The sequence below is a fragment of the Sarcophilus harrisii genome, chromosome 2 (assembly GCF_902635505.1).
Source record: "Sarcophilus harrisii chromosome 2, mSarHar1.11, whole genome shotgun sequence".
Lineage (NCBI taxonomy): Eukaryota > Metazoa > Chordata > Mammalia > Dasyuromorphia > Dasyuridae > Sarcophilus > Sarcophilus harrisii.
In genome coordinates this window covers 88,028,280-88,042,642 of record NC_045427.1, presented here as the reverse complement: position 1 = coordinate 88,042,642, position 14,363 = coordinate 88,028,280, and the positions used below count along the sequence as shown (strand labels likewise).

General features: G+C 33.5%; 1 protein-coding gene across 1 annotated transcript in view; it reads right to left on the bottom strand.

Annotated features, from left to right (window-relative positions):
• The window catches only part of MSH2 (mutS homolog 2), a 67,379-nt gene that overhangs the window by 35,676 nt on the left and 17,340 nt on the right, over nucleotides 1-14,363 (bottom strand). The window contains exon 7 of the mRNA XM_031950444.1: nucleotides 4,098-4,297. Within this exon, the coding sequence (XP_031806304.1) occupies nucleotides 4,098-4,297 (200 nt within the window). The remainder of the gene's footprint in view (nucleotides 1-4,097; nucleotides 4,298-14,363) is intronic.

The window sequence follows — 14,363 nt, the reverse complement described above, 5'->3', positions numbered from 1 at the left end:
ATATTCTATATTTCAGAAGATTAATGAACTCTTTGTTTCAAAATTATAAAGAATAAGCAAGTGATTCTATGGGTTTCAGGTTTCTTGAATGTTTGAGGAATAATGATTGGCTATGGCTATTTGGATATGGCTATTTCCTGAAACTCAGGGATAGTCTTTTTGAAATCATTATTGGGTTGCTCTGTCTTTCAATTCAATGTTCCCTGGAACCTTAGAGATAGGCAACTTATTTGCACGGAGAAGTTTTTCATAATTATCCTAAAGATGACACAGATTCAAAACTGTAGAAGCCATATACATTTTGGTTGGGTGAGTGAAGAACAGGGGAAGAAGCAGCAATGGGAAAATCTGTTACAGTTGAGTACTATTTCTTACTGCTTCAAAGAAAACCATTACAACTTAACAAGAAAGCAGAAAAGCAGAAAGGTATACAATACACTAGGCTTAATATAATATTTCTTCTACTTAGAAAGACAATATACCAAAATGGAGGTTGTACTTATGGCTGTATCATCCAATAAATAACAAATGAATGTATATTCACATGGTAGCTGGACTCCTCAATTAGTCTGATTAACACAGACTGAAAAACAGCTAGATGGTGAAGTGGACAGAACACTGAGCCTGAAGTCAGACACTGAGTTTAAATCTGGCCAAAGTTACTTATTAGCTATGTGACCATGGTCAAGTCACTGAAACCTGTTTGCTTCATCTCATCAGTAAACTGAGCTAGAGAAAGAAATGGCAAAACACTCTAGCACCTCTGCTGAGATTATCCCAGATGTAGTCTCAAAGAGCTGGGCACAACTAAAAGAACTGAACATACAGACAGAAATTAATATATAAGGATCACCCAAAATCAGCATAGTGACAGAAGCCATATAAGAACAGATCATCAAAAAGCCATTCATCATCATCACAATTATAATCCTTGCTACCACAACTACTACTAACATAGATTGTCTCTAGCACTTAAATCACTCTTCATTTTTGCTTCTATCTGAAACCATCAACCCCACTCAGTGTCTTACAACTAAATTCCTGGGTCATTTGCTATTTCTGTAATTCTCCTCACATATGCCCATCTGCAAATAAAACTACAGCTTAAACAGCCCTTCTCACAGACATCTGAGAAATTGTTACTATATTTTTAAGAAAATCAATAGAATCTTAGGGATATTTATGGAGGAATCTGTGATAATAACAGAGAAAAGACTGATAATCTTTCCTAACAAGCCTTAGAAAGTTAACTGGGATGGAGGAAAAAGCCTAAGGAAGATAAATGTTCATTTTAATCTTTGAGAGAATCTGGAGAAGCATTTTGAGGACTGAATTTAACTTTCATTCTGTGTAGAAAACATCCTGAGAATTTCTGAGAAATTTTTAAATGCCATTCTGAAAGAAATAAGTTACTGAAAATCAATGTAGTAAGTATATTCTGACAATATCATAAATTTCCACAAATATATATACAATTTATAGTTTTAAGTGCCTGTTTTCTAAAAAAAAAAAAAAAAAAAAAAAATTACCTAATGAAACTTTTTCCTTTTAAGCTTTTTCTCCTTTCTCAGTCTCATTAAGAATCATAGCTTAGAGAAACATCAGTGTCATTAACTATAAAATTTATTCATAGTAATGAATCAGAATTTTTATCAAGACACTCATTATTACACTTCTATGACTTGAGAACTGTTACAGCCAAATAAAATTGTCACCCCTCAAACTACCTTACTGAAGCACCTCTAGAAATTTAACCAGACTGGTTCTCAGACAAGAAACAATTAATTTCTTGGCTAATATGCAAAGCTTTATCGTTTAATAGGATCTGTCAGAATTAATAATCTCCTGCCATAAACTTTAAGTACAGGGTCACATCCACATCATGATGGAGCAAGTCATTAATTAGGGATATAACAATTTGTTACCACAAAACTCTAAATACCTTGTGCCATTTGTTATTGGGCAAAATTTTATCCTAAGGGTATAATAGAAATAACTTTGCAGGTATTGTTTCAATTTCCCAATTTTAGGAGATTAAATAAAGAGAACCACTTCAGTGTTTTTTTTTTTCATTACTACAGGCTAGTTCTTATATGCTGCTGCCCCCTGCTGTTCCTAAATTAACTTTCTTTTCATGGCATACTGTTTTTGCCCAAGAGATTGATTATAATCCAAAAAAATTCACAAGATAAGAAAATAGCAATTTTAGAGCAAGATATTTAAAGCTCTAAAGTCATAATTCTCCTTTGAAATACTAATGCATTTAGTTAATTTTTCAATTCATCATTCTTATTGTTCTCAAGCCCCCCCACCCATCTTTTTAAAATTTTCAATAGCTTTTTATTTACAAGTTATATGCATGGGTAATTTTACAGCATTGACAATTGCCAAATTTTTGTTCCAATTTTTCCCCTCCTTCCCCCCACTCCCTCCCCTAGATGTCAGGATGACCAATACATGTTAAATATATTAAGATATAAATTAAATACAAAATAAGTATACATGTCCAAACCGTTATTTTGCTGTACAAAAAGAATCAGACTCTGAAATATTGTACAATTAGCCTGTGAAAAAAATCAAAAAATGCAGGCGGGCAAAAATATAGGGATTGGGAATTCAATGTAATGGTTCTTGGTCATCTCCCAGAGTTCTTTCGCTGGGTGTAGCTGGTTCAGTTCATTACTGCTCCATAAGAACTGATTTGGTTCATCTCATTGCTGAGGATGGCCAGATCCATCAGAATTGATCATCATATAGTATTGTTGTTGAAGTATATAATGATCTCCTGGTCCTGCTCGTTTCACTCAGCATCAGTTAGTGTAAGTCTCTCCAGGCCTTTCTGAAATCATCCTGCTGATCATTTCTTACCGAACAATAATATTCAGTAGAAACACAGCTGGATCAAAGGATATGGACAGTTTGAAAACTTTTTGAGCATAGTTCCAAATTGTTCTCCAGAATGGTTGGATGTATTCACAATTCCACCAACAACATATTTTTTTTTTTGATAAAAAACAAAACAAAACCAAAAACATCCCCCCCCAAATTCCAATACTGTATTGTTCTTCTTAAGACTCCAGTTCTATTTAACTTAATATAAATACAAATTATATAATCATAAGTTGCCCCTAGTGTCACCTCTTTTACCTTTAATGCCCAAGGAAATCATATATTGTGGTTTTTTTTTTTTCCCCTTTTGAGGTAACTGGGGTTAAGTGACTTATCCAGGGTCACCCAGCTAAGAAATATTAAGTGCTGGCAGGTGCATTTAAACTCACGTCTTCCTGATTGCAGGGCCAGTGCAGGGCCACGTTATCAAGCTGCCCCCAGATATATTTCAAATTCATTCATTAAAGTACAAATTAGTATGTCAAACCTATAGCCATGTCCTATATTAAGGCAGCCTTGAGTGAGAAAGAGCATCCTTCAACTTTATTACACAATTTTCTGCTATCTTCTACCCTGCCAAAGCCCTCTGCTGCATCCCAATGGCACATCAATTCCAACCGGTTATCTGCTAAATGCTATTTGTCATAAGGCTCAAAAAAAAAAAAAAAAAAAAAAAAATCAAGGATGCTAAGACCTCAGAGGACATCTGGTTCCACCACCCATTTTATAGATAAGAAAACTGAGATTCAAAATGGTTAAATAATGTCCCCAAGGTCATACTGAGAAGTGGCAGAGCCAGGGTTCTATCTAACACAGGTGTCATGATTCCAAATTCAGCTTCCTTCCCTCCACTGCCTCCGAGGCAGTGAACTGGCCTGAATCACCAAGATGGAAGACATTCCTAAGATCAGTTTATTCACCACATCATTTTGACATGAGCAAACAAAGGCACAGAACTTTAGGGACTTGATCATTTGCATGACCAGCTGACAGTAGTAGAGCCCAGATGAGAACCCACACCTTCTTACTCCAGCCATAGTTCCACTATAAGCCAATACAAACTCTTTAACAACAACAAAAAAAGTAAATATAATTAATGGTGGGTTTGCAGCATCCTCTTTATAAAAAATGGAGATACATTTTCATGGCAATCAAAAAACTAACATTTCAAACAGAAGGATATAAATTCTAACAAAAATCATTGTTACCTTCATGTTTTTCCAATGCTTGTATAACATTAGGAAGCTGGTTTATGGCTTGATAGATTCGGTAACAATCTTGTAGGCTGGCTGCATGTCTCTGAAACTTTTTGGCAAATCGATTAAGATCTGGGAAACGTCGAAGTAATTCTTCTTGTAAAGTCTGTCTCAGCTCCGCATCTACTACAAAGGCTTCCACTAGATTTAACCTGAAACAAAGCATTTAATAAGTATTAATCATAAAGCAAAATTAAAACCTCTCAACTAAGAAAACAAAATTTCAACTGTTTCACAAATTGTGTGTGTGTGTGTGTGTGTGTGTGTGTGTGTGTGTGTGTTCAGAGCAGCTAGCAGAAAAAATTTTAAAAATATAATCCAATGGAAAAGTCTTTAAAGAAATATGAACCATTTAATAGAGCTCGTTCAAGCTTACATCTACATGTTACTTGTTAAGTTGAAAACACTTAAAACAATACTGCCAACTGCTATTTCAATATAAAAAAGGCTGAAATATAAACAGAGAGAGTCAACTAAAATATATTCCTGCAAGATGCTTATGATGTAAAGAATGATGACGGGTCAAATCAAATATTTATCCTGGCAGGAGAATGCAATACAAAAGTTTAAGGTTCATTTTTTAAAATAACATTTTAAATTAAAAAAAAAATAACAATAGAACACAAAAAAGTATCATTATTTTATGTTAAATCATCAAATTAAACAGATAACAGAGAAATATCATATAGGTATTATTGTACCTTTCTCTAATAGAAAGGGATATAGAATTAAACCTGTGATTCCATCAATGTAAGAATCTACTGAGTAAGGAAATTCCTAATACCAAAGTAGTCCAGCACCATATCTGAACTTAATAGTGCTAAAAAGATACCTTAATCACTATGAAAATAAAGTGATATGTTCAGTGTCACAAAACCACTATAATATATATTCTATATATTATAGAAAAAGAAAGAATTCAATAAACTACAGTGAAGTAAATACAAAAGTAATTTAATATATCTAGAAATGACTTTTTAAAAACAAAGCATATATATTCATATTGCTATAGGAAGCTTCTGTAAAAGTGTCAAAGAGACAGGAAACAAACTGGGTATTATAACATCTCAGATATGGAGGGAACCTCAGGGATCATTTATTCCAAACTACATATAAAGAGAAACTCCATCAATAAATAACCACCTGGGGTAACACTATCAGCAAAGTATTACATTTATGCTAATGAAACTGCAGTTTAAAATAAAAGATAACAGGAAACACACAATGTAAAAGTTTTTTGAAATGAAATCAGAAGGCTAAACTACTTAAAGCTCTTCCTCATATAACTACTTGTAGCTCACATGGTAGGTAGAAGACAAAGTATTTCTCAGTCCAAGGCAATGGAAAAAATGAATCTCTATATATTCCAATCCAAAAAGATCAAGGCCGCCCAGCTCCAGAATTCTAGGTAAGAAAAAAAAATGTGCACAGCAACCCAAGAATGGAAAAGACTAAAACAAAAGGAGTATAGAGATGTGATAGAAATTATTGGTAACAAAAGAATGGGGTCAAAAAGAGGAAAGAACAATGGAAACACTACACATGAATCTAATCCCAAACAGTTAAAACAGTTAAACCCAACTTACTCAAAGGGAAAAAAAAGAGCAAACATTCTAGACTAGCTTAAAAGGAAACAGCAATTTGGAACTCAAAAGGCAACCAAACTGTGCATACTCTATGACCCAGCAATACTATTACTAGACTCTGTATCCCAAAGAGACCAAAGAAAGCAGAAAAGGACCCACATGTACAAAAATATTTATATTTTTTTTGTGGTGGCAAAATATTAGAAATTGAAGGCATGACCATCAATTGGGAAATGGATGAACTAGCTGTGATATAGGAATGCAATGGAATATGATGTGTAATAAATGGAATGGAAAGTGCAATAAGAAATGACAAACAAGCAAATTTCAGAAAAATCTGGAGACTTGTACAAAATGATGCAAAGTGAAATGAGCAGAACCAGGTGAACATTGCACACAATAGCAGCAACATTGTGTGAACAACTATGATTCACTCAATTCTTCTCAGCAACACAATGAACTAAGAAAGTACAAAGAACTCGTAAAGAAAAATGCTATTTGTAAACAAATATTTTTTTCATTGTATTCCTTCTCATGGTTTTTTTCCTTTTGATCTGCTGCTTCTTTCACAACTGAGACTAACATGGAAATATATCTAATATGATAGTACATGTATAAACTCTATCAAACTGCCTACATCTTGGGAAGAGAGGGAGAAAAATTTGAAACAAAAAATTTTATAAAAATGAATGCTAAAAATTGAGATATAACTGGGAGAGGGAGGGAAAGAAACGTTATCCTAATAATAAAGAGGTAAAGGACCAATAGTGTAAAATAAGATATATAGAAAGAAGATTAGAGAAAGGACATAGGCAAAATAGAATTTTGTTTTTCTTACATTTTGGAGAAGGGGTAGAAGGCCAATTTTTTGCTAATTCCAAAAAAAGTGTTTATGTATGCATATGAATTTTTTTTAAATAAATAAAATAAGGGATTAATTAGTCATTGTTTTCCTACTGTTCAATCATCCTTGCATCCTAATGTACTAATCCAACTTGATCATAACAACTTTTAGCTATATTGCTGCAATCTCTTTGCTAGAGTTTTTATTTAAAATTTCAGTATCAATATGTATGTGATGCTGATATATAATTCTGCACTCTCTTTTAATTTTTTTAATAACAGCTTTTCATTTTTCAAAATACATGCAAAAAAAAAGACCTTTGCAAAACTTATGTATTCCAAATTTTTCTTCCTCCCTCTGTTCAAGAAAAATGAGATCAAAGGGGGAAAAAAATGACAAAGTGAAAATACTATGCTATGATCCATATTCAGTCTCCATACTTCTCTTTTTGGATGTGGGATGTCAGACGGCTCTCTCCATCCCAAGTTGAAATAGCTCTGAATCACCTCATTGTTGAAAAGAGGCAAGTCCATCACCGTTGATCATCATATAATCTTCTTGTTGCTGTGTACAATGTTCTCTTGGTTCTGCTCAGTTACTTAGCATCAGTTCATTTAAGTCTTTCCAGTTTTTCTGTAATCAGCCTGCTCATCAATTTTCATAGAATAATTTTCCATTACATTCATATCCCACAACTTATTCAGCTATTTCCCCAAATGATGGGCAATCATTCAGTTCCCAGTTCCTTGCCACTACAAAGAGGACTGCTACAAACATTTTTGTACATGTGGGTCCTTTCCCCCTTTTTATGATCTCTTTGGGATACAGACCCAATAGAGACTTTGCTAGATCAAAGGGTATGCACATTTTGATAGCCCTTTGGGCATAGTTCCATATTGCTCTCCAAAATGGCAGGATCAGGTCACAACGCTACCAATTAATATATTAGTGTCCCAGTTTTCCCAATTACCTCCAACATTTATCATTATCTTTTCCTGTCATTTTAGCCAATTTGAGAGGTGTGAAGTGGTACCTCAAGGTTGTCTTAATTTGCATTTCTCTAATCAATAGTGATTTAGAGCCTGTTTTCATATGCCTAGAAATGGCTTTAATTTCTTCATCTGAGAATTGTCTGCTTACATCCTTTGACCATTTATCAATTGGGGAATGACTTGTATACAATTCTTTTTTTTTTTTTTTTTTTACTTTATCTTTCCCTACTTAGGTATCAGAAATATATCTATCTCTTAAAAATTTTTTTTGACAGATTGTTTCTTGCCAAAACAAGAAAAACTTTCTTTTTATTTTTAAATCATTCAAATGTGCAGAAATATTTTCATTAGTATTTCTCTTACTAGAGACTTGGAACATTCTTTCACAAGATATTTAATAGTTGATAATTCTTTGAGGACTATTTGTTCATATTCTTTAACTACTTATGCACAGAACCAAGGACTCTTGGCCTTATATTTGGTTTATTTCCCTATATGTTGGATATTGGATTCTTACAAAGACATTTGATACAAAGTTTTTACTACCCAATCAACAGCTTCTCTTGTTTTTCTAAAAGAATTCATTTTCTTTAAGAAAATTCTATAAATTTCATTTAATTGAAAGTGTATGTTATTTTATCTTATTTATAATCATCTCTATCCTTCATATGATTAAGAATTCTCCCCTTAGCTATAACTGAAATGTAACTGATTTGGTTATCTTCTAGTTTTCCTATAATGTCATAATTATTAACATTCAGGTCAAGAATTCACTTATGCTTTATTGTGATATATGATGAAAAAAATTACTTTTCTATACCGCATAGTATATATTATAGTTTATATACATTTAAGGATAGCAACTTTCTGGGTGTCGTATCCAAAAAGATCTGGGTTTATCTTCTGCCAATCATGCAGTCAAATTTCTTGACTAAGAGCATGTCATTTACTTAACCTTTTAGTGCTAACTCAACTCTTTTAAGATAAAATTTACAGACAAGAAAATAATCTGCACCAGTAAAGGGAGAGTATGCCAAAATGATAAACTCAAGATCAGGGCACGTGCACACACAAACACACACAAACACACACACACACACACACACTCTGATATCAGTAGAAACCCTGAGACCTGATATATTATAATACGTCTATTTGTTATGATACAAGTGAAATTGATTTAGTAGCAGTATTTACTACTACCTAAAAAAAGAAAAAAGACTGCTACCACTGTTTCCATAGAAATGCCACTGACAATTTTTTTAAGAGATCAAATTTAATATTGTCATAATATACTGTCAGTACCACTCAATAAGGATGCTAAGCTTCATACAAACAACTGAATGAAAAATTGACTCAAATTGCCTAGAAAGTGTTTATATAGTAATTTTTCATGATAGCCAATTCATAAAACAACAGAAGAATTACCTTTTTAACCAAAATTTGGCACTATTTGTTATAATATTATGCTTTATTTAAAAACTGGCCTTTTACACTCTGAATTCACAATTAAATACAAACAAGTTTTGCTGTACATATAATTCATAAAATAAGAAAAAGATGTGGTGGTAACAATTAGTTTAAGAATTTCTATTAAGACGTTTCCAGTTCGTGGATAAAGTGCCGGCCCTGAAGTCAAGAGGACCTGAGTTCAAATCCGGGCTCAGACACTTAACTTAACACTTCCTAGCTGTGTGACCCTGGGCAAGTCACTTAACCCCAATTGCCTCAGCAAAAAAAAAAAGTCCAGTTCTCTGACTGATATCACATATTCTATCAGACACATACATACATACATATATATCCTATCCCTATGAACAAAGTTAGGTAGGTCCTCAGCCTGACATACAATCGGTTTGCCAAGTGTAAACTCAAAGCCTCAACAGTTTGGAAAGGATTCCAAAGGTTGGGCTCCCTTGCTATCATTGTCATGAAACAAGGATCACTTTCACGCCAAGATCAGACATCCCAATAAGCCTATATAGTAGAGAAATCTAAATCTTATGTCAAATAAGATAGAGTGGTATCTTTGATTTAGTATCTAGTACAACACAATGACTTATACTTTAGATAGTTAGAAATGCATTGAGAAATATATGCCACCAAAAGCTAAGTCAGTCAAAGGATAGGAACAATTTTTCACAAAATTACTAATTACAAATAACCATTTAGAAATATGTTCCAAATCATTAGTAACTTCAAACAACTCTTGAGGTTTCATCTAATGATGCAATCTTGCAAAAATTACAAAATACACTAATAGCCAATGTTGGAGGAACTGTGTAAAATAGGCACACTAACAGGGAAGATGAGGAAGAGGAAAAAGAATAAGCATTTATATAGAGCTTACTATATACCAGACACTGCTAAGTGCATTACAAATATCTCATTTGATTCTAGTAACAACTCTGCAAGGTAGGGCCTAACTGAAGCACAGAGGTTACATGCCCAGGACTACACAACTAGCTAGGTAAGTACATAGACCCCAGGCCTAGCATTCTATCCATGGAACCACCTCAGTGCAGGGGGAGAAGCAGATCTAATACTCAGTGAGCTTGTGAACTGGTCTAACAACAGTGACTATTCATTTGGCATTACTCAAGAAAAATGACGGAACTACTTATATACTGATCTAGCAATCCCACTACAGAGCTTATACTTCAAGAACAAAGACAAATATAAAGGTACATTATTTACCAAATTAACAATCAAAATGGCTTATAACAAACCTTATTTTGCATGAATGTAATAAGAATATTATTGTGAAGAAAATAAATGCATATTTTTAAAGGAGATTTCTTCACTAAAAGGATAAGTAGGCTTTATGAAAACTCCACGGCCAATATTCTAAAGGAATCAATCCAAGAAGGAAAACTCCATATTAGTTTTCACTTAAAGTTGTTTCTACATACAATGTACATTTTTCCAGAAATGACTTGTATTTTAAAAACAAAGCCATCAAGAGTATATTTTTCAGAACATAAATAAATGAATTTTACCACACCTGTGATTTTAGGGATTTTAACTTTCAAAAAAGAAAAGTCAAATTACAGAATATATCCTTCATAGTAAACTAAGCTCCTCATCTACAAGACTTTTTATAAGATGAAAGAGGGAGAATGATAAAGCAGAAAAGCAATAGACCAAGAATCAAGAGACCAGTCTTGACCTGTCTCCTAGCTTATGGCTGAATTAAATTGATTTAATTTCTCTAAGTCTCAGTTTCCTCATCAAAAAAACTAGCGATTCAAACCTGTGTCTTCTAACTCCATATCTAGTACTCTTTCAACTCTATCATCCTGCTTCTGCCTTCCCACAACTTTTAAAGTTTTAGATTAAGATTTAAATTTGCTAAGAATCCAGTCATGCAATTCCTAACATCTAAGTATTCTTAATTCCTTTGAAACACCAAAGATTTCTTAAGACATTCCCCATATAGTTGTTATACTAATATACGTTCAGGAAACACAAATAACGTAAAGTTATGAATTTAGTAAGAAACTTCTTTTGGTTCTTTTTTTTTTATGTGTGGGGCAACTGGAATTAAGTGATTTTGCCCAAGGTCACACAGCTAGGAAGTATTAAATGTCGAGAGCCAGATTTGAAATCAAGTCCTCCTGACTTCAGAACTGGTATTTTATCCACTGTACCATCTAGCTGCCTCTAGCAAGAAACCTTAAAGTGAAGTTATACTTATGAACACAATAGCATCTATATAAATTCAAAAATAATATGCATATACAGGAGGCAAATCTATTCAGTCTATAGAAACTAGGTTTTCTCAGCCTGTGCCATCCTCAATTCTTCATTACCATCCCCCTAAATATCCCAATCAAGGGCCAAATCTCATCATTTCTACCTTTCCAAATTCTCACAAATTCACTCTCTTCTCTCTACTTACCCAACCATGATAAGTAGCCATCCTTCAAATGGAGCCCTTTAATACCTCTCAAGGACTATGGGAACAGATTCTTATTTGATCTCCTTGCCTTAAATCTCTTCCCTCTCCAATTCATCCTTCTTACAGCTACCAGAGCTCTTCTCAAAACCAATCTGACCCTATTTAATAAATCTCATCTAACCCTAACCCTATCACCGCTAAGATCAAATATAAACTCCTCTACCTGATAAATAAAGCCTTTCAAGTCCTGGCCTCAACCTACTTTTCCATTCTTGCTGCATGGTGCTTCCCTCTAAACACACTGTAGTCAAACCAATCTGGCCTCCTAGCTATTCCTTATATACAGCCTTTCATCTCACTTCCATAAGGTTTTTGACATAAGAACACTTTTCATTTTAATATTTGTACCCCTACTATATAACATAATCTGGCACATGATAGACCTTAATAAATTTGCTTAATAAATGACAAAAAGAAGCATTATCTACCTCAGTGAGATCACAGATTTATTTTACTATTAAACAACAGAAACAGTAAACTAAATCTAATAAATTAGTAATTATTTTCACACTTTCCTCAAGTTGACTATTATCTTAAGGCTTTGATTTAAAAAAGATTTCTTTAACATTTAACTGTCAGCTTATCAATAATAATTTTAGCTTTTTAGAAAATGATTTTATATAACATCGGAAAGGCCGAGTTTTTCCCCAAACATTTCTCACCAACTAAGCAATCTTCACTATGAAACAAGAACACACCTCTTTTAAGTCTTGTTAACAATGTACATGTGACATTTGTTCAATAAAACAGATATTCAGAAGCACAAGTTAAATATAGATGACATACCCAAGTTAAAAATTAAAAACAATACAAAAGCAAAATTCTCTCTCTTGTCAGTGTCAAGGGTAAGTAAAGAAACATTCCCATTCTTCCAAGGATCATATTAGCACAAAATTCTGTAAAAAAAAAAAAGATGTCTTGACGTTTATAGGAAAACTAGTATTCTATAATTCACAGTAAGGCTAAAATGAATTCAAGAAGAGAGTTTTAAAACACTTGCACAAGGAAGTATGCAATTTAAAAATTTTTTAAGAACAGAGCATTAAGAGTGAAAACCTCATAGTCTCACTCAAAGCTTTGCCATCCAAAATAGAAAATTTTGATTACATCAAATTGAAAAGTTTTTGTACAAACAAAACTAATGTAGACAAGATTAGAAGGGAAGCAATAAACTGGGAAAATATTTTTACAGTCAAAGGTTCTGATAAAGGCCTCATTTCCAAAATATATAGAGAATTCTATATAAGAAATCAAGCCATTTTCCAATTGATAAAGGGTCAAAGGATGTGAATAGACAATTCTCAGACGAAGAAATTGAAACTATTTCTAGCCATATGAAAAGATGCTCCAAGTCATTATTAATCAGAGAAATGCAAATTAAGACAACTCTGAGATACCACTACACACCTTTCAGATTGGCTAGAATGACAGAGAAAGATAATGCGGAATGTTGGAGGGGATGTGGGAAAACAGGGACACTAATACATTGTCAGTAGAATTGTGAATACATCCAACCATTCTGGAGAGCAATTTGGAACTATGCTCAAAAAGTTATCAAACTGTGCATACCCTTTGATTCAGCAGTGTTACTACTAGGCTTATATCCCAAAGAGATCTTAAAGAAGGGAAAGGGACCTGTATGTGCAAGAATGTTTGTGGCAGCCCTCTTTGTAGTGGCCAGAAACTGGAAACTGAGTAGATGCCCATCAATTGGAGAATGGATGATAAATGGTGGTATATGAATATTATGGAATATTATTATTCAGTAAGAAATGACCAGCAGGATGATTTCAGAAAGGCCTGGAGAGACTTACACGAACTGATGCTCAGTGAAACGAGCAGGGCCAGGAAATCATTATATATTTCAACAATACTATATGATGATCAATTCTGATGGGCCTGGCCATCCTCAGCAATGAGATCAACCAAATCATTTCCAACGGAGCAGGAATGAACTGAAACAGCTACACCCAGCGAAAGAACTCTGGGAGATGACTAAGAACCATTACATTGAATTCCCAATCCCTATATTTTTGCCTGCCAGCATCTTGGATTTCCTTCACAGGCTAATTGTATAATATTTCAGAGTCCGATTCTTTTTGTACAGTAAAATAACAGTTTGGACATGTATACTTATTTTGTATTTAATTTATACTTTAATATACTTAACATCTACTGGTCTTCCTGCCATCTAGGGGAGGGGGTGGAGGGAAGGAGGGGAAAAACTGGAACAAAAGGTTTGGCAATTGTCAATGCTGTAAAATTACCTATGCATATAACTTGTAAATAAAAAGCTATTAAAAAAAAAAAAAAAAAAAAAGCTTTGCCATCAAGTAGAGATGTAAAACAACAAGTAGATTTAAGTTTGCTATGAAAAGAATCCAGTCATGTGAAGCAATCCAAAATAAAAGCAAGACATAATAATTCACCAGGCAAAAGTAAAAATGAGAAAAATCCTTTTTTTTTTTTAACCAATAAATGCAACTAGTTAAGGACTTCAAGTCATTTAAGAGATCCTTGATGCAGCAACTCATAAGTATAGCTAATGAATTAACATTTATTCAGAGCTTACTATATATCAGGCACAGTGCTTTATAAGTACTATCTCATTTGGTCCTCACAACAACCTTGGGAGGTAGGTGCCATTATTATCGCTGTTTTACAAATGAGAAAACTGAAAAAGACAGATGTGCCCAGGGTCACACAGCTTGGACTTACTGTGCATTATAAAATACTAGTTTTCATATAAACCTCAAGGGATTTTTCCTGGAAGCAATAGAGAACTCCTGAAGCTTATTGAGGGTGACATAATTAGACCTATGATTTAAGAAAATC